The sequence below is a fragment of the Phoenix dactylifera genome, chromosome 4 (genome assembly GCF_051530095.1).
Source record: "Phoenix dactylifera cultivar Ajwa chromosome 4, Ajwa_hap1_PhDact_Kaust_v1.1, whole genome shotgun sequence".
Classification (NCBI taxonomy): domain Eukaryota; kingdom Viridiplantae; phylum Streptophyta; class Magnoliopsida; order Arecales; family Arecaceae; genus Phoenix; species Phoenix dactylifera.
The window spans coordinates 44,987,135-45,005,803 of record NC_143193.1 but is presented as its reverse complement, the minus strand read 5'-3'; the positions used below and the strand labels follow the sequence as shown (position 1 = coordinate 45,005,803).

At 38.5% G+C, this 18,669-nt stretch overlaps 2 protein-coding genes across 2 annotated transcripts; one reads left to right on the top strand and one right to left on the bottom strand.

Annotated features, from left to right (window-relative positions):
• Positions 1–1,241: 1,241 nt before the first annotated feature.
• Positions 1,242–5,606, bottom strand: LOC103708893 (lysine histidine transporter 1). The gene is made up of 7 exons (XM_008793996.6): positions 4,821–5,606; positions 3,745–4,128; positions 3,172–3,565; positions 2,377–2,482; positions 2,004–2,095; positions 1,730–1,798; positions 1,242–1,644 (listed from the first exon to the last, which is right to left on the bottom strand). Exons 1-7 carry the CDS (start codon positions 4,985–4,987, stop codon positions 1,546–1,548), a joined length of 1,311 nt encoding a protein of 436 aa, XP_008792218.2. The 5' UTR covers positions 4,988–5,606; the 3' UTR covers positions 1,242–1,545.
• A 1,577-nt stretch (positions 5,607–7,183) lies between these two features.
• LOC103708892 (stromal 70 kDa heat shock-related protein, chloroplastic-like) lies at positions 7,184–17,094 on the top strand. Its single transcript, XM_008793995.6, has 8 exons — positions 7,184–7,848; positions 9,737–9,989; positions 12,166–12,245; positions 13,385–13,527; positions 13,618–13,716; positions 14,095–14,284; positions 15,337–15,735; positions 16,360–17,094. The coding sequence occupies exons 1-8, from the start codon at positions 7,291–7,293 to the stop codon at positions 16,789–16,791; spliced, it is 2,154 nt and encodes a 717-aa protein (XP_008792217.3). The 5' UTR covers positions 7,184–7,290; the 3' UTR covers positions 16,792–17,094.
• Positions 17,095–18,669: the final 1,575 nt, after the last annotated feature.

The following is an 18,669-nucleotide window of genomic DNA, read 5'->3' as shown; positions in this document are numbered from 1 at the left end:
GTTGGAGACATCTCCATTCGAAATGAGTGCTATTCACAATGGATGGTATCATGATGGTGCAACTTAGCTAGTACCTAAACTTCAGCCCTGGGACAAAGAACTGCAAGCGAAAAGGCCCTTGTGCATTTCCAATTACATGGAGCCACATCACTTTCATTTATCCAAAGCCAAATCGGGTTCACTTACATATTCATTTGATGTGCCTGCTGCATGCCAGGCTTCATAAACTCGAAGTCCAGCATCATCTGCTTGCATAAAGAGATCGTCGTTATAGGATCTAGACTCAAGATATTCTGGCTTTTGAGACCTTGCACTAAATGAATTCCTAGCAAGCAATGCAGAAGAAAGACCTCTTTTTTTTTTTTGGGTACAACTGCTGCTCACACTGCTCTAGTATAAGTGCAACCAATAGAGTCAAGAAAAAGGAGATCGCATAAGGGTGGAGGGGGCAGCTACAAAATATGTCCAAAGGATTTCTCCCGAATGGTGAGAGGTGAAGGAGGCAACCCAGTCTGTAACTCTGTTGACCTTTCAATATATATATGAAAAACTTGAAATGAATCACAGTCTCTCGCTATCCTATAAATATCCTTAAGCAGTGGGTAGCCATCATCCCTCTACTCTTCATCCCAAAATCCACTCGACCATCGTCAGTACCCTTCTAGGAAATATCGTCAGCCCCTAGAAAATGCCTCACGAAGGTGATGCCCTCTTAGGCTGCTCTCAGCTCTGCCCCAATGGCAGGCATAGAAGAAAAATCTCTTCATTTCAGGCTGAATGTCCATATATACCATCTAACTGCACGGAGTTACATCAAGCAGCAAAGACTAAGAAGATTGTAAGAGCGTGTTTCTTCTGGGGACAGTGAAAGCCATAAGCATCTTGATATTTGAACACAAAGTTCCACCATTTGGAGGAGTAATTCTAGGGGCTCTACTCATTCGTCTTGCTAGTTTGTTGTACTAACATGGAATGAGAGTTGGGGGGAATGAGATTGCTGACAGTCATGAAAGAGTGATCGAATCAAGAAATGCCAGAAAAAAAACTCGTTCTCAAATCGCATCGATGGAGTCACCGAGCAGAAAAAGGGTGAAAACCCAGTTTGAATCAGCTATAGCTCATATGAGGCAAATTTAGTTACATTCTAACAACACAATGGTTTACCCAATAAACTCATTGGTTGGCAATCCATTTAATCAACGATTTCCAGCATTCATGTAAGAAAAACAAGAGCCAAAAAGTTTAACAGAAAAAGATCGAAAAGCGCACGAACTTAATATTTATTAGCGTGTACATTGAAATGTTAGCAAATTCGGCACAGAGAATAATTTGAACAAGAGAATGAAGATGACAATATATGTATAATTGAGGTTGTCACTGGGAAATCCTCCACCCTTGGCCTCATGCAGACAAGATTTTCTCTGAACAAATAGATTACCAGACTCTCTGCAATATGAGTATAAAGTTCATTTCAGCATGTCGACACTATCATCCAACTTCAGCGATCCCATTTACATGACAAACTGATATTTTTGATCAGCAAGGTCATGAGAAGAACCGGTAATTCTTGGCATTAAGTATGATGGTCCTTAGTCCTCCAATTGGTGCTAAAATCATCAACATGACTCCAAGAATAATGCAGATCTGGAGACCATAAGCACAAGAAACATATCATCTTGATGAACCTAAACTACATGAGAAGAAAACGAAATTAATGGTGCTAACTTACCCAGTTTGTGATCCAAGATAAGCTGAACCTTCTAGGCTTGTAGATGGCCAGCCACATGATGCATGGAAGCTGTAAAACCAGATTTGATGAATAGAAGAAAAAAAATCAATAACTCACAGACACAGGTCCAAACTCCAAATAATTTTACTTTTAATCATCCTAAATGGGATCCAAGCTTTCAAAGTTACACCCAAGCTTTAAAAGTTACAAAGGAAAATGCAAAACAATGATCCTGTTTTTACATCTTCAGATAATACAAGATATAGTCACTTACATAGTAAGTTGTCGGAGCCAATGCAAAGCCTCCAAAGAATCCAAGTAACCCACCAAAGAAAGGGATGCATATACCAATGAACATTGTAAGAACTGCACAAAGAGGAGAGGCATATAAATCATAGCTTTACAACTTCAATTGCATGTTTCTTTTTGTTATCATCTTTAGTCCAGTATTTTCATTATATATTAGTGTAACAACCCAGGATCTCACCCAAATGGCTAGCCAGAAAGTATTATTTGGGTTCCTTGATTTTGTATAAGTACCCAAGATTTATCCAGCGAATAACCGATATGGAACTAAACACATGTCCACATGAGTTCTCACAATTAGAAGGCAAAAATTTGAAAAGGGAAAAGGGGAAGGACATTACCAACAAACAGACTTCGAGCAATCAAACGTAGAGCAATGCCAGGGGAGAAATGAAGTTTCTTCACGAGCACCGTTTCCATCATGTCAAACACAGGCATGGCATAAATCTGCATCAATAAATCACTTAGATTAGATCAAAGAACTTCGGCAATCAACTGCCATAAGTGTGTGTGTTTGTGTCCGTGTCTCTCTGTGTGTAAATCAGATTAAAATGATTCAGCTTATGGCTGAAGGGTGCGTTGTTGACTATTATCTCAATTTGATTACCCTCTATGCCATTCGTGATAATATATTTATTCTTGAATCTACAACATGATCAAGTAACTAAAACAAGTAAGGTGTTTTCAGATTTAATAATTTAGCAGATAAAATATTATTCTTACTTAACATTAAACAAAACAAACTGTGTGCTTTATCGTAAAACATCTTCGATCTCAAACAACTAGGTTGATAGTTATTTGAAGCAATAAAACATTATCAAGAATTAGTTTTTGTTCCTGAGCAATGTATGTGAAAATTCATCTAGTCAATCTGATAACTCAGATACTTTTACATCTCATGATTTGAGCATGTAAAAACTAGTTTTTTAAGTTGTAAAGGGATGTAAAAAATAGAGTTTCTGGCTATGGAGTACAAACTCTTCAACCTTTCAAACTTAAAAGACCTTCATTTGGGTAACCTCCATTTTCATGTTATGTATATCAGAATTGACTTGGAAAATCATAATAAAGTCCAGCATTTATATATTAATGCACTTTTGACTTTTAGATTATTGATGCTCTAAAAAAAATAGCACCTGATAGCCTCCGATAACATGAATCACAACAAACATGTTCGCAGCTGCAATCAGCCACCTCGGCCTCTCCAGTGTAATGAGAATGTTGTCGTCGACTGCGTTGCCAAAAGACCAGTATCCGATCAAAGCAACAGGGAAGTAGCAGAGGGCAACTACAATATAAGCAACAATAACACCCTTCCACATGGGTTTCTTCGAAGGCTTCTCAGGCGTAGAAGGAATGGTTGCTTGTATCTCCAACACAACGTTGTGCCCTGCAAAGGCAAAAGCAACATCTCCCAAAGCACTAAAGAAGTTAAAGACAACTCCTGACGTGTTTGAAGCTTTGTAGCCATAGTCCACCCCTTCTTGCTGACCCTTATCAGCAGCAACTCCCCAAGCAATGGTGGAGTAACTGATGAGCAAACAATAACCATACGTCAAAGCTATATTCTCCAAAACATAATCTAAACATGCACTATAAGATTTTGTGAATCTATAAGAAAGAAGGGAACCACAGCAACATTCACAAAGTCTGTGTCATTTAAACAACTGTAAGGGGAGTCGGGTGAGTTGATGGTGAAATCTGAATACCTGAGGGACATGACAGCAGCGGCCAAGGAGACACCCGAGATGGAGTTGAAGTTGGGAAGCTGAGAGAGAACAAAGTGCACGGAGGCAAAGATCATAATGAAATAGCTTAGCTTGATGGATTTGCAGCCAGGGCATACAACATTATGGAATTTCTCCAGGGATTTTCCACCGGTGACCATGTAAACGATGCAAGTGCCGACCTCCACCACCAGCTGCTGGGGAACCACAATCCAGAGGCCAAGTTTCTCTCCAAATGCATGCTGCCCAAGCTCATGGTACCGATCGAATCGTTTCCCAGGCACCATCTCATGCATCTCCACCATTTGCCAGAGGGTGTACAAGGTTATGACCCATGACAAAACAAGCACAACCACACCAGGGCCCCTGAACATAAGAGGTCAAATCTCTTAGATTTGCATGAAATTGTCAGATCTCTTATCTTAGATTATCAAAATTTTCTTCCTAATGAAACAGAGAGATTCTGGTAAAATATTAATATGTTTTTCAACAAGGTCATGTTGCTTATCTGAAAGATCCAAATTAAGCCATAAGGCTAGAAATAACTTCTCGATCATGTGAAAGTCAGCTTTCATGCAAACACACGTCAAAGATAAAAATTCAGTCATAACTACAGCAAAAGTTTTACTACTGCGTGAAATTAGATCTTTATCTGCTCAGAAAAACTCACAGCTTATTGGCCAACTTTGTTTTAATGCAAATAAGAGTTTAAGATCCTCTCCTTCAGAGGCATCGTATCGCAGTTGCCAAATAATCTTGGACTACTTCTCATATAGAATAACCGTTCAGGATTGAAAAGAATTTGAATCTCTTAATCAAAAACTTGTAAATATTCATAAGTCCTTATGTTTTTGATGACTAAAATAGTGAATATATCTTTTAACTTCAGAAATGGATTCCATTTTTCCCTGAAAGAACTGTAAGAGTCTAGAATAACATCTTTGCAATCCCATAGATTGACCACTCATTAGGGCCAAAAAGAAAAAGAAATCATAGATTGGATTGCTTCCATGGATTAACCAAAGCCAAACTTTTGATTAAGATTATTTTCCTCTTACCATCCAAGATGTGCCATGGCATATGGCAAGCTGAGAACGCCGGCGCCGACCATCGCCGTGACATTGTGAAAGGCAGAGTACCACCATTTCGCATTCCGGTCCGATGTGATCGGGAGCCAGTCGTCGAGCGACTTCTCCTTGTCGTTCTTCGTCGCCGACGAAACCATTAGGCCAGGGCCGGAAATGGAGATGGATCGAAATGCAATGGGATCTCACCTCCGTTCCTCTCCCTCTCCCTCTCTACCTTTATATCTCTAAAACTGTAATGCCCGGCGAAAAAAATAATAAGAAAAAAACAGAGGTTTAGAAATTCCCTCCGCCTTCCATCTTGGTTTGCCAGCGAGCATTTCCAAATCCGGCTGAGGTTTCCATCCTCGACCCTGCCAGCCAAGAAGTCGGCATCGGGATCTCCTCCCTTTTCGAGCCAGCCAGCCCGGAGCCACTGGCTTTCCCTTTCTTGCCGTTTCCCTTTATTGCCGCGACGTGAAGGTAGGGTAGGCAAGGATCCGCAAATCCCTCTCCCACTTTCCTTTCTCGGCGAGTCGCATCGCTGGCGAGCTCGCATTCATCCCCAAAATCTAGACTGAGTGCGACGACCGCGGTGGATACGCGCGATCTCTTTCCTCTCCCCTGTTTCATCGGCCACCAAGATCGTGTTCCCTTATCCCCTTCCTCCGTCCTTCTTCCTTTACTCTCTGCTCGCGCCGGCCGTGCCGCCGCCGACCACTTATTCCGTGTGGCCGCCGTGAATCCTCACCGGAACCGTATCATTTTTCGTTGGTCCACGTCCACCGCTGAGCTGGCGGACTCAGGTTTAAATGATTCGACTTTCGGCTGAAAAGACCTTCATTTGGGTAGCCTCCATTTTCATGCTATGTTTAGTATCCTGAGGACATAATTATATCAAAATTGACTTGAAAAATCATAATAAAGTCCAGCATATATATATATATATATATATATATATATATATATATATATATATATATATATATATATATATATATATATATATATATATATATATATATATATATATATATATTGCTTAGATGGGCGCCTCATAGTATACGAGTACGAACATATTCAATAAAATCTGAAAACAAAATACCGTCCATAGAGTACCGCTTGAGCGACTAACCACGTAAAAAGCCATCCAATTCGTAGTCCCGTTGGCCTTCTTATAAACATGCTTAGCCAGGAAGATTTCTCTATTCCTACCATGGCCCAAATATTTCGGAATAGTAAATGATCCCACCCCAACACCCTCGAACCTTTTAGATCCCTTCTATAATAACAGCCGTGTTGCACTCCATATTAATGCAGTTTTTATCATGAGATTATTGATGTTGGAAAAAAAAAAAGTAGCACCTAATAGCCTCCAATAACATGAATCACAACAAACATGTTAGCACCTGAAATTAGCCACCTCGGCCTCTCCAGTGTAATGAAAATGTTGTCATCGACAATGTTGCCAACAAATCAGGATACGATAAAAGTAATAGAGAAGTAGCAGACAGCAACTACGATATAAGCAACAATAACACCATCCTCCAAAGTCAATCAAAAAGTAACAGATGAGTGGATAATAACTATACAATATATATGCCAAAGCTATATTTTCCAAAAAATAATCTAAATATTTTAAGAGTCATCAAAGGCAATATATAATAAGATTTTGTGAATCTAACAAATATATTTTTCTCAGTAAGAAAAGTTGTTCTACCGTCTTAGTTTCTTCAACGAACCACACAACAGCATTAATAAAGTCTTTGTCATCTAAACTATTGGAAGAGGAGCCGGGTGAGGCGATCTCTCTGCGAGGCGACACCCGAAGAAAGGAAGGTCAGGCATGTCCTTCCGCATTTGTTTTTAGATGACACACGACGGATGTTGTGAGAGTGCTGTGCTGTCTAGATCAGATATATCCTCCAAAAGACGAATCGAGCTGCTAATTGGACTATCTCATTTGCCGCTCATCATTTTGAAAAATTTCTCTGAACCTATCAAATCTCTATTATTTTTGTTTTGTATAGCCTTCTTGCTAGTGATGTAGCTAGCTGTACTCATGCGAGAGCAGTGTGAGCAGCCGATATACTAAAAAAAAAAAAAAAATTTCTCTCTCTCTCTCTCTCCCCCCCTCCAGGATGTCATTTAAAAATTATACCTTACTCGTTGCACACGAGCGACGTTCCCCAGAAACCCCTGCGGCCGGCTGGATTCGTTCTCCGACTGCACACGTTTCCAATTCTGCATCACTCATCCCGTTTCACACGTGCGGAAAGGTCCCTCTCCTTCCCCGAGCGCGTGGAAGGTCCTCGGCCTTCCTAACCCTTCCAGAAGCTTCCACGTGTCCTAACCTAACTCTCTTCACCATAAAACTCACCTTCCCCCCTCCTCCCCCTTATCTCCGACTGTCGCCTGTCTCCTGGCTCCTCTCTTCCTCTTCTCGCCTTCCCACCCCCACAAAATGGCATCTTCGTCCGCTCAGATCCATATCCTTGGCTCCGCCGCGGCGTTCCCATCCTCCCGGAAGGCGTCCGCCCGAATCTCCTCCTCAAAATCTTTGTTTTTCGGCAACCGCCACTCGAATGGCATCAATGGAGCTTTTCTCAGCACAAGAAGGGGATCCGGGAGGGGGAACCGGGGCTACGGGGGTCCTCTACGGGTGGTGAGCGAGAAGGTGGTGGGGATTGACCTGGGGACCACCAACTCGGCGGTGGCGGCCATGGAGGGCGGGAAGCCGACGATCGTGACCAACGCCGAGGGGCAGAGGACCACGCCATCGGTCGTGGCGTATACGAAGAACGGTGACCGGTTGGTGGGACAGATTGCGAAGCGGCAGGCCGTGGTGAATCCTGAGAATACCTTCTTCTCTGTGAAGCGGTTTATTGGGAGAAAGATGTTTGAGGTCGATGAGGAGTCGAAGCAGGTCTCGTATCGGGTCGTGAAGGATGAGAATGGAAATGTCAAGCTTGAGTGCCCGGCCATCGGGAAGCAATTTGCTGCTGAGGAGATCTCTGCTCAGGTCGTTTTCCTCTCCTTATCCGCTTGTTTTAACTATTAAGATCTCAATATGTATCTTAAGCGTTTGGCAGTGTTGCTCATAGCTGTAGTTTGTCAAAGTTTGTAATTTTAGTCATTTATATATGAAATGTAATATAGCATGTATGACGGAGCATTCTGTTTCTTAGATGCGAACTAAGATTGTGTTGTCTTTATTGGTGCCAAAAACTTAAATGATTTGGTTTCTTTGAATTCTCATTAGTTTTTCATGGTGAATCAGCTCTTCTGATGTTGCTTAAGTAGAAGACTATGTGCCTAATTATTGATCTTCATAAATTTATAGACACAACCTTTGCATATGGGGTTTTGGTTTTCTCCTAAATGGTTCTTTGTACATGACCTTTTTGAGTAGGGCATATTAAGGGTATATTTCATTTTTTAATAAATAAGAGTTCAGAAGACCATCCTTGTAGTTGACATAGCAAGTTTTGTTTTAGAACTCACCTGCTCTCCCTTATATCTTTATAATATAAAAGTAGCTTAATTTCTCAATTTTCATACCAAAATTAGCCCTTTAATCCTATTTTGCAAAATAACTATAATCAGATTACCCTTTGCAGATTTAAATTATTCCTATTATAACCTTAATTAAATTTCTTTTCTAAAAAGGTTTAATTCATGCTACACTTCTTTAGAAGAAGGGATTCTAACATTGCTAGGCTTTGAGAATAATAATAAAAAAAGGAGTCAGCACAATATGTAGGAAGAAAACCGGTCATACTAACTTTTGAACAAATAGGCAAGTTAAAATTTAATTTATTAAGAAAGAGAATATTTAATAACTTCTATAAAAGATGTCATAGAATAACTAGACTTTTAGGAACTTCAGGGAGAGTGGAGAGAGAGAGAATCAGCGGTTAGCTGCAATGCAGGTGGTCAAGGGACTGCATAGTGCATATGCAGTATGCAGGTCGAATATGGGTGCATATGTGGCCACTATTTTTGAAGTATTTAAAAATAAAAGTATATTGAGTATAATACAAATAACCATAACAAACCGGCGGTTAGTGCTCATTATTTGGCATTTGATACTCAATAGTTCTAGCATAATCAACAATTTAGCTCTACTAAAGCAATATTGCGATATTAGGCCCACATGAAATCTATATCAAACCTGACCATCAGCTTGAACCTACCCCACCTTTGTGGGGCGACATAAGAGTGGGTTGTATACCTTCACAATGCTAAATGGGCTTACATATGCAGTTGTATGGTATTAAGCCAGCTACATATGCGGCTAATTCAATGCTAAGTGAACCTTGTTTTTAGTCCATATGTAGTATGACCTCATATAGTATTGGATATTAAAAATTGGATATTAAAAATTGCGGGCGGTCAAGGGACTGCGCTCGCATATGCAGCATTATACATCGCATTTTGGAACATTGGATAGAATGCTTCTAAATCAGGTGATAAAATGTGATTTGTTACACGTTACAAAGTTAATAATCTTTAGATCTTTTTAGGAGTTAGGTTTTGATCAAATTATCTCAAATCCTACAACTTCAGCAGCCATGTGCGTCACATGTGTGATGTCATAAGTCATGGAAGATTATTATTTAAGCTTTTATTTTGTTACTTTTCTTTGAAACTTTATATCTGCAGGTGCTGCTTAAAACAAGTTGATTTGAACTTTAGTCGACCCTTATTGTGGCTGCATAGTTGATCCTTATTGTGGTTGCATTGAATTTAGTTGAATGTTCTTTTAGATTAAGATATACTAGTTTTTAGCTACAAGTTGAGAATTTGCATAGTAATTGTGTCTTTTATGGCAGTATAGGAGTTGAAACTTGAAAGTGTATCTAATTTATTATGCTAACCTTGAGCATTTAAAATCATCGTGCCTCCAGGTTTTAAGGAAGCTTGTTGATGATGCATCTAAGTTTTTAAATGACAAGGTTACAAAAGCAGTAGTCACAGTTCCTGCATACTTCAATGACTCTCAAAGGACGGCAACAAAAGATGCTGGTCGCATTGCTGGTTTGGATGTTCTTCGTATTATCAATGAACCCACAGCTGCATCGTTGGCATATGGTTTTGAGAAGAAGAACAATGAAACAATTCTAGTGTTTGACTTGGGAGGTGGTACTTTTGATGTTTCAGGTAAACTATGTTGTAGTTGCATATTTGTGGATATGCATCTATATCCTCATTTAGTTTCAACAGCAGATTGTAGGCGAAAGCATGTAATTGTATTTGGAGAATTGTCTTTATGAAAGCATAGAATTAATTAATGAGTAGTTAAAGCTTTAGCTGCAGAGAGGCAGTTGCAAATAGATTTTCAGTTAAAAAAAATCGTTTTGTTTATTGTTTTTATATTGTTTAGCAGACACATATCGAGGGCCTAAGGGTAGTTTCCATTTTGCGTTCAGTCTGGTTACACTAGATAATGCTTATATTGAGAAAGCCACCTTAACTGGAACTAAACAAAAATTCTCTTTATTACTTATATTATTATAGATTCAGTTGCCCGTTGAATTTCATTTTCGATTAACAAGAGAGAAATCATGAAAGATTCTATGCTGTTGCAGAATGTTTCTCCTTGAAGAACGTTTCTGTTTTTGTGAGAGTAGGTCATATGTTATTGAAAGTGATCTTGCACTATGTGTTAACTCAAAGCTCTCCCTTTTGTCTTCATGGGTTTCACCATGTCATAGTGTATTCCACCTTTAAAAAGAAGTTTCTCAATAAAAACTTGTCTTATTCCATTTATTATTTTAGAGAGAAACTGATGCAAGTACAAAAATGTATAATTATGAGGTTCTAAAAAATTTACAACAACATAAAAGCCACCCAAAATATTCTAATACTTGTGATTTTCTATCATGCTTTCAAAATGAAGTTCCCTTGCTCATTTTGAATTTTCAAATGACACCCAACAGCTATAGCAAAAAATTTAAAACATTTTAAAATTCGTTACATCTGCATAAAAGCAGAAGACTCACCTATATAAAATTATAATCCACTCTTCTTTGCTTGATACCTCCCTAGTTTTCAGTCACCATTAGATAGTGAAATAAAAGAAGTGTACCCACTATAAGTGGGAGTATATCTTCCAACGCACATGATAAATGATAAAATATATGATAGTATGGGAATCTAATTCTCGTATCTTCAGTTCATTCGCTCCCTTGAATCAAAAACCTGCATTATGAGTGCTCGGTATGTTAAGTTTTAATTATTTCTGATATTAGAAAGGTATGTTGTATATGTTCATAAGATTATGTTGTATCCATCTTGCTCTACTTCTACTTTGTAGAGATTGTTGCCTACCAACAGAGATCAATAAGATCATTGTAGGATCATTATTTTAATGCAGTGCTAAATATAATAGATTATCAAGGAGATTCATATTTCTGACAAATTTTTTTGTTTTCCGATTTTATTGGGTGTATCCGTACACGTGTTGTATAGATCGCCCGGTTTAGCACAAAAAAAAAAAAAAAAAAAAAAAAAAGAAGTTATACATGGAGAAGGAATGAGATAAGCTAGAAGTCCACTTAAGAAGGGAAATTCTGTCCTTTGGATATATATTATTAAAGAATTAAAATTGAACTTAAATTTTGTTCCCAATATGATGCATGCGGTAATAAGTATTTATATTGGTATAGAACTTAGAGATGCTTTGGATGAGCTGAAAGTTGAGGATTATATGATTGATTAGATTTTCGCTGAAGAGGTTCTTAACCTAGAGGTCAGTTTCTTTTGTGAAAAATGTCAACAACATTGTACTGGAGTTGAAAATATTTGCTTTGTGAAAAAAGTCAACAACATTATATTTGAGTTGAAAATATTTCTGAAGGCTCGGTTCCCATTATTTTCATATCTTTGGGCTGGTTTTACTCTTGTCTTGTTGTAGCTTTGTCCCTGTCCTGTTGGAAAAGGTTCAAAACTTGGTTTTGGTTCTTGGATGCCAACTGAGTTTTGATTTTGGTAGTTTTGTCAGTTTTCTTCAAGTTTCCGAGTTTCAGTGAGAAGATTCAAAAAGGTTACAACATTAGGAAGCAATAGTGGAAACAAAACATGAGCTACTGGTTACCCGATGATACATACATCTCATTAATCAATTGAACATTAATTAGGTGCTATCCAACAGCGCACACTTTTGCATGGAGTCTCTAGAAATATGTTTGACAACAGATTTTCTCTAACATATATAAGTTACCAGTTAAATGTTTTAAAGAGATGTTGACGATTTTGATGTAGTACATGGCCTTGTATAACATTTTGCACAACTTACATTACGTTGCAGTAATTGCTTTATAACATTTTGCTGCAGTTCTTGAGGTTGGAGATGGTGTATTTGAGGTGCTCTCTACATCTGGAGACACACATCTTGGTGGCGATGACTTTGACAAGGTAAGTTCTTCTGTTTTGACTCAATATCACAATAATCAATACTTTGGCGCTAGCTTGCTCAGTGTGATTACTTGATGTACTTATATGTGTGCTGCTAGATTGCTCGGTGTGATTACTTGATGTACTTATATCTGTGCATATGCACGTTCCGGACCATCTCTTACGTCATTGTACTGCATGCATGTGTCCTTTATGCAACTCTCTGCCACTGAAGCTGATATTTTTCAGTTATCGCACAATATGTTGCTGCTCATTAAGTTATGCAGTGCCTTGTTTTTGCATGATCCCTGTTTGAGTAAACATCATTCTTCAAGGAGTGAGATTTGCATACATCAATCAGAAGCCCCACCAGGTGTTATCTGATGATATATGGATTTTCTGATATATACTGTGCAGTGCCATTTATTTGTTACTTGCCATGTTTATAGATCTTTCGTGAATTAAGGAATGGTTTCAGAATAATCATAACCAAACAGGCTTTTTCCCATTAACTTGGAGTCGGAGATAAATAGCTGAAATCTTTTCATTTTTCATTGGTTTCTAATGCATACATCTTTGTTATGTGAAGATTTTAAACATTTTTTATATGCGATTAGCTTCTACCTAGATGTCCTTTCTGACTACTTCTAGCTGGCTTTCCTTGGAGTCTTACCCTTTCTTTTTCAACTGCTCCCACAACAAGTGATCCTTTTGGCACATCATCCCAATAAACAACTCCACAAACCACCCCCTCCCCCACAACAACAAAAAACCCCCACCTCTTTTGGGTATTAAAGCTAATATGCTTGTCCCTGATATGGTTGTATTAAATATTGTTCATTGTTCTATGAAGTAATCCATGAGTCCTTGTCCAAATTGGTTTCAGTTACTGGATGTTCTAATATGTTTTCTACTTGATGTAATACATCATTGGCAGATTCTAAGCCTTTATTTATGTTTGATAATTCTTTGCCAAGGTAGCTAAAATTTAGTGTGTTTAAATGGCCAAAATTAAACTCACATATGGTGGGATACATTCTCAACAATGTGCATGCAGATGCTTTGCTCATGTAATCTGACAGTAATTAGTGCTTACAGCAATTGAGCTATATGCACATTGTGTTACCCAAAAAAATGCTTATTTATCTCACTTTCTGCAGAGAGTTGTTGATTGGCTTGCTGCTAACTTTAAGAGAGATGAAGGCATTGATCTTTTGAAAGACAAACAAGCCCTTCAGCGACTAACTGAGACAGCGGAGAAGGCTAAGATGGAACTATCTTCCTTGACGCAAACAAATATTAGGTTAGATTCTTATATAACTTCAATTTCCTTTTTAATTTACATGTATTTGTAACTCTTCCTAATGCAAGAAATATTGATACTGTTTGTCAGTTTACCATTCATTACTGCAACTGCTGATGGCCCCAAGCATATTGAGGCAACCCTTTCAAGGGCTAAATTTGAGGAATTGTGTTCTGATCTTCTTGACAGGTACGACTTATCTGTTGTTGTTCTGGGGACATTAAGAAAATATTGACTAGATTGTTATTTGCTTTCTATTTCTCTCCTTGTTTTTTTTCATTTTGAATGCACACTTTGTTAGAAATCATCACTTCTTTCTATTTGGTGATCTCTCTCAGCTCTTTAATTTTTGACAATGATGATTTCATACTTTGCTAGAAAACATCACTTCTTTCTATTTGGTGATATCTGCTCTTTGATTACAGTTAATAACTATAAGATATACTAAGCATGCCAAGTGTTAAATATGGGACTGTTTATGTTCTCCATTCTGTCTTGCTTCTAGACATGTGTCTGTGTATTTAACATATTTGATGCTTATATCTGCTTTTTGTGTCTTTTTTTTAGGCTTAAAACTCCAGTAGATAATGCCTTAAAAGATGCAAAACTTTCATTCAAGGATATTGATGAGGTGATACTTGTGGGTGGATCAACCCGTATGCCAGCTGTTCAGGAACTTGTTAAGAAGATAACAGGAAAGGAGCCAAATGTTACTGTCAACCCTGATGAAGTTGTTGCCCTAGGGGCTGCTGTTCAGGTCAGTATTTGATCTGAACCTGCTCACCATCTTACTTGTGCAATTATTTGTTAAAAGGTCTAACAATAATAGTTATTTGTTCAATTTACAAGTTAGTAAGCTACTCGGATAACTTTTGTTGGAGTGGTCTTCTTTAGCCAGAGCCATATGACATTTTGTCCTAAGCTGGAAAATATCTTATGCTTTGCTATTGTTATTTATTGACGACTGCTACTAGGTAGGTAAATCAACATCATTACATGTTATTGAGTCGTTGTTACTCCAAGTAATAAAATAAGGGATTAATTTTCTGGAGCACGAAACTTGTACATATTCATGGTTATTTATTTTATTACTTCTTGTATAAAATAAAGAAAGCGGTATGGTATCTTCATTCTAGATTACAAATTATGCTTTTCATGACAGTTTTAGGGACATTCAGGCGAAAAATGCTATTTAAATTATGAAAAGATTTGATTTGATATTTGCATGGAAGACATGCAAACTCATGAAAGTACATTAAGAAATGCAAAGTATATTGTATAATACAGTTTCATGCTGCAAGGGCTTTTCATCCTCTGACCTAACTATAGTCAGTGAAGGTATGGAAAAAATGTCATCTTTTAAACAGCAGAGGAATCATGCTTTGCTCTTACAGATATCTTCATTAGATAGATATTCTTGTTGTTGCTGGTATGTATCACTAAAAGATGCAGTCTAGTTCATTTCTTAATGCCACAAACTCTGGAAAATACTAAGATTGAAAATAATTTTAATGAGGAACCATGTTTTAAGTAGCATAATAGGTCTAATAGACACCTTATGTTGCTACACAGAGATGTGTTTTTGAATCACTGGTATGCTATGAACTTTGTGGATTAATATACATCCATGAATTTCTCAAATGGTTTTGCAAAAGTGACCTTCTCTTTTCCCAATTACTATAAATAAGGTACAATTTAGGTGGTTGATTGCCTTTGTGCAAGTTTTGCAGAAACTAGTCTGTTAACTAGTTCCTTTCAATACTTCTCATCTGGGATTACTTATTCACAATTTCATATTTTCCGTTTCAGGCTGGTGTTTTGTCTGGAGATGTCAGTGACATTGTTCTTCTGGATGTTACACCACTATCTCTTGGTCTGGAGACTCTGGGTGGAGTGATGACAAAGATCATCCCAAGGAACACCACATTGCCCACCTCCAAATCAGAGGTCTTCTCTACTGCTGCAGATGGGCAGACAAGTGTTGAGATAAATGTTCTTCAGGGTGAAAGAGAGTTCGTAAGGGACAACAAATCACTAGGAAGTTTCCGTCTTGATGGAATTCCCCCAGCCCCACGGGGAGTCCCACAAATTGAAGTCAAGTTTGATATTGATGCCAATGGTATTCTCTCAGTTACTGCTGTAGACAAGGGCACTGGGAAGAAGCAAGACATCACGATAACTGGTGCTAGCACCTTGCCTGGCGATGAGGTATCCTTTCTTCAAGTACTACCTGAAGATGCTCTGATTTTCATACTTCAGATTGCATATGGAGGCTCCATTGTGTATTACTTTACACTTTGGAATAGCTAGCAAGTTACATATCACAACATATTAAAGATCTGGTGTTTCTGCTGGCATTATTTGAGTGTAGTTATATACTTCATCTGATTGATTGGCCTTTTTGTTTTGATAATTATGCCACAATTGTTCCAAAAACTCATTGTTCGAGATTTCTAGCAATAATCTGAGTGGAACTGAGACTGGTTTTGTTTCTGAGGAAATTCTTTCATTGGATCTCTTGCTTAATTGTGATTTCACGTGTTCAATTTTTCTCCTCTGAATTTGCAGTAATCATCTGATGTCATGTATTTTTATGTCACCTACTAGTGCTGTTAAAAACATTCGAAAAGGTTTGCATTAGGTTTGTCCCTTAAAATTTGTTTATATGCGCTCGTTGACAACTTCGCATTGGCCATGTAAAATAGAAAATGCTTGTTTCACATTCTTGAAGTCCTGGCTACGAGTATTTGTATAGTCATTGATATTTATCCTGAAGCCTAGCATAATTATTATTTCTTTTTTTTGTTGTGGGGCTGGTGTGGAACTATGCAGGTGGAGAGAATGGTGAAGGAAGCTGAGAGGTACGCAAAGGAGGACAAGGAGAAGAGGGAGGCCATCGACACTAAGAACCAGTCTGAGTCGGTGGTCTACCAGACGGAGAAGCAATTGAAGGAGCTTGGAGACAAAGTTCCTGCTGCTGTCAAAGAAAAGGTGGAGGGAAAGCTCAAGGAGCTTAAAGATGCCATTGCAGGAGGATCTACCCAGAGCATGAAAGATGCCATGGCTGCCCTCAACCAGGAGGTGATGCAGCTCGGGCAGTCGCTCTACAACCAGCCTGGAACGGCTGGGGCCGGGGCTGGGGCCGGGGCCGGGGCCGGCCCTGGGCCAGCCCCTGGGGCGGATGCTGGGTCTGCAGGCTCAGCTGGCAAGGGACCAGATGATGGTGGGGATGTAATTGATGCAGATTTCACCGACAGCAAGTGACGATGGATTACGATTGGGTGGGGCGAAAGATCTTACACAATTTGTATAGGATATGGGCATGGTGAGTTTAGATTCTGGCATCTCCTTGATCTGTTGTGGAATTTTGAAATGAGAGAGATTCACTAGAAGGCTAGATTTTTCATATGAGATGACTTGCTGGAATTGGTTAGAGGACTAGGAAAAGTTGAAAAATATTTTCAGCCAAGCCTTATCCTTCTTGTGGAATCAGCTTTTTTTTTGTTGAAGATAAATCATTTGTATGATATCCGATGGAAACTTCTATAATTAAAATCCTTTTCTTCACCCTGGTAAACTTTCTCAGGATCCTATCTTTAGATCGTTTGTTAGTTGTTTTCCGGAAATTATTGAGCCTTGTTTTTGTTTCCTTTTACCTGCATGATGCTCCTCCAATTGGTTGATCCCCTAGAAGTATGTATAGATTACTTGGTCGTAGAAGATCTCCTCTTCCCTTGAGAAAAATATATAGCCCCCAAAACACATTGATTAATCATTTGGCAACACAATGACCTGTTCAAAAGAATGATCCATGACTGTAAATTAACCATCGTCAACAAAATCGACTAATGATTAAATAAAAAGTTGGATCGGAGCAGCAGGTTATTTCCGGGTAGTATTATGTGCACAAAGCAAGAGGAACTTTCTGGTAAAGTTTGGCATAAAAACTGCTTTATCGTACACAAACACAACGCACCCACAATAAAATTGGCATTAAAAATAGAGGCTAAATGGCCAGAGACTCTTCCTTAGACCTCTGCGTGTAACGGCTCCAAGATACAACACTTTCAAGCTTACAACGTTCCTTCTCCATGCGTGTGTTCAAAGGGAGGGGATGCAATCAAAAGATGGGATGTAGAAAGCAACGACAGTTCCAGGACAAACTCCCGGACTAGCTGTTTTCCTTTCATTTATCTTTTTTATTTTGTTCATATTTATTGTATACATATTTCACTATATTTGTTATAATTAGATTGCTCGAACTCCAACATACTCTCAGCATATAGCTAGAATTGGTACCTTTGAGAATCTAGTCAAAAACTAGGATAAGGAAATCCAGATATAGATCGGCTGGCTGCATCGCAAACAATGTGAGGAAGGGTTGGTAGTAGTAATGGTGGATCTGAGCTTCAAAGTTGCACTAGAAAAATAGTACGCCAGTAGCCATGGCCAGGCATCATCTGACACTCCCAACAATGCAACCTTATCGTTTATGTGCAAAGTTTGTTTTTTGTAGCTGGATGTGGAACGTGATATGCTTCATGGAGAGTAAGTGAGAGACCTCATCAAGTGCAGAACCAAGTTGTTTCTTGCAGAAACACTTCAATCCCATGGATATTTAGATGCATCAGATACCAAAACATTTTATCTCCTCATTTACGTTGTTCCTACCAAGTCTCAATAGCTTCAAGCCTGCTCAATGACCTCGGCACTGAAATCATCAGTCCCCCTCTATTTCTGTGTTTGCGCCTATATATCAAATTATCAGAACATAAAATGCCAGGATTCTATGTTCCATCATTGAGTAAAGGATACTGCTTTCTTTTTTGTAAGGCTAATATGGTACGAGACAAGCATTAGTAGCTTAAAAAGATGAACTTCTGGTTGAAAACAGTTTCTTTGTGGCACACTGAATTATTTTTTCCAGCTATCACTACTAATATGCTATGCAAAGTTATGGGTAAGAACCTAGATTCTGAAAATTCAATCAACAAGTGATGGGAGTTAGCCATATCAGTCACCCAGTCAGCCTTTAAGGCATCATTTAAGCTAGAAAAATACTAAAATCATGGTGGACTTTGGTGTGAAACTCCCTACCATGCATGATAGAAGTTAGTCCAAGTGGAATTTCAGAGGACTTGC

Excerpts from the sequence above, each read along its gene's own strand:
- LOC103708893 (XM_008793996.6), bottom strand. The coding sequence starts at position 4,987 with ATGGTTTCGTCGGCGACGAAGAACGACAAGGAGAAGTCGCTCGACGAC. Across the intron at positions 2,483-3,171 it reads ATGTTATCGGAGGCTATCAG|ATTTATGCCATGCCTGTGTT; the intron begins GTGCTATTTTTT and ends TTATTGATGCAG. Across the intron at positions 1,799-2,003 it reads TGGCTCCGACAACTTACTAT|CTTCCATGCATCATGTGGCT; the intron begins GTAAGTGACTAT and ends CTGGTTTTACAG.
- LOC103708892 (XM_008793995.6), top strand. The coding sequence starts at position 7,291 with ATGGCATCTTCGTCCGCTCAGATCCATATCCTTGGCTCCGCCGCGGCG. Across the intron at positions 13,528-13,617 it reads TTGACGCAAACAAATATTAG|TTTACCATTCATTACTGCAA; the intron begins GTTAGATTCTTA and ends ACTGTTTGTCAG. Across the intron at positions 14,285-15,336 it reads CCCTAGGGGCTGCTGTTCAG|GCTGGTGTTTTGTCTGGAGA; the intron begins GTCAGTATTTGA and ends TTTCCGTTTCAG.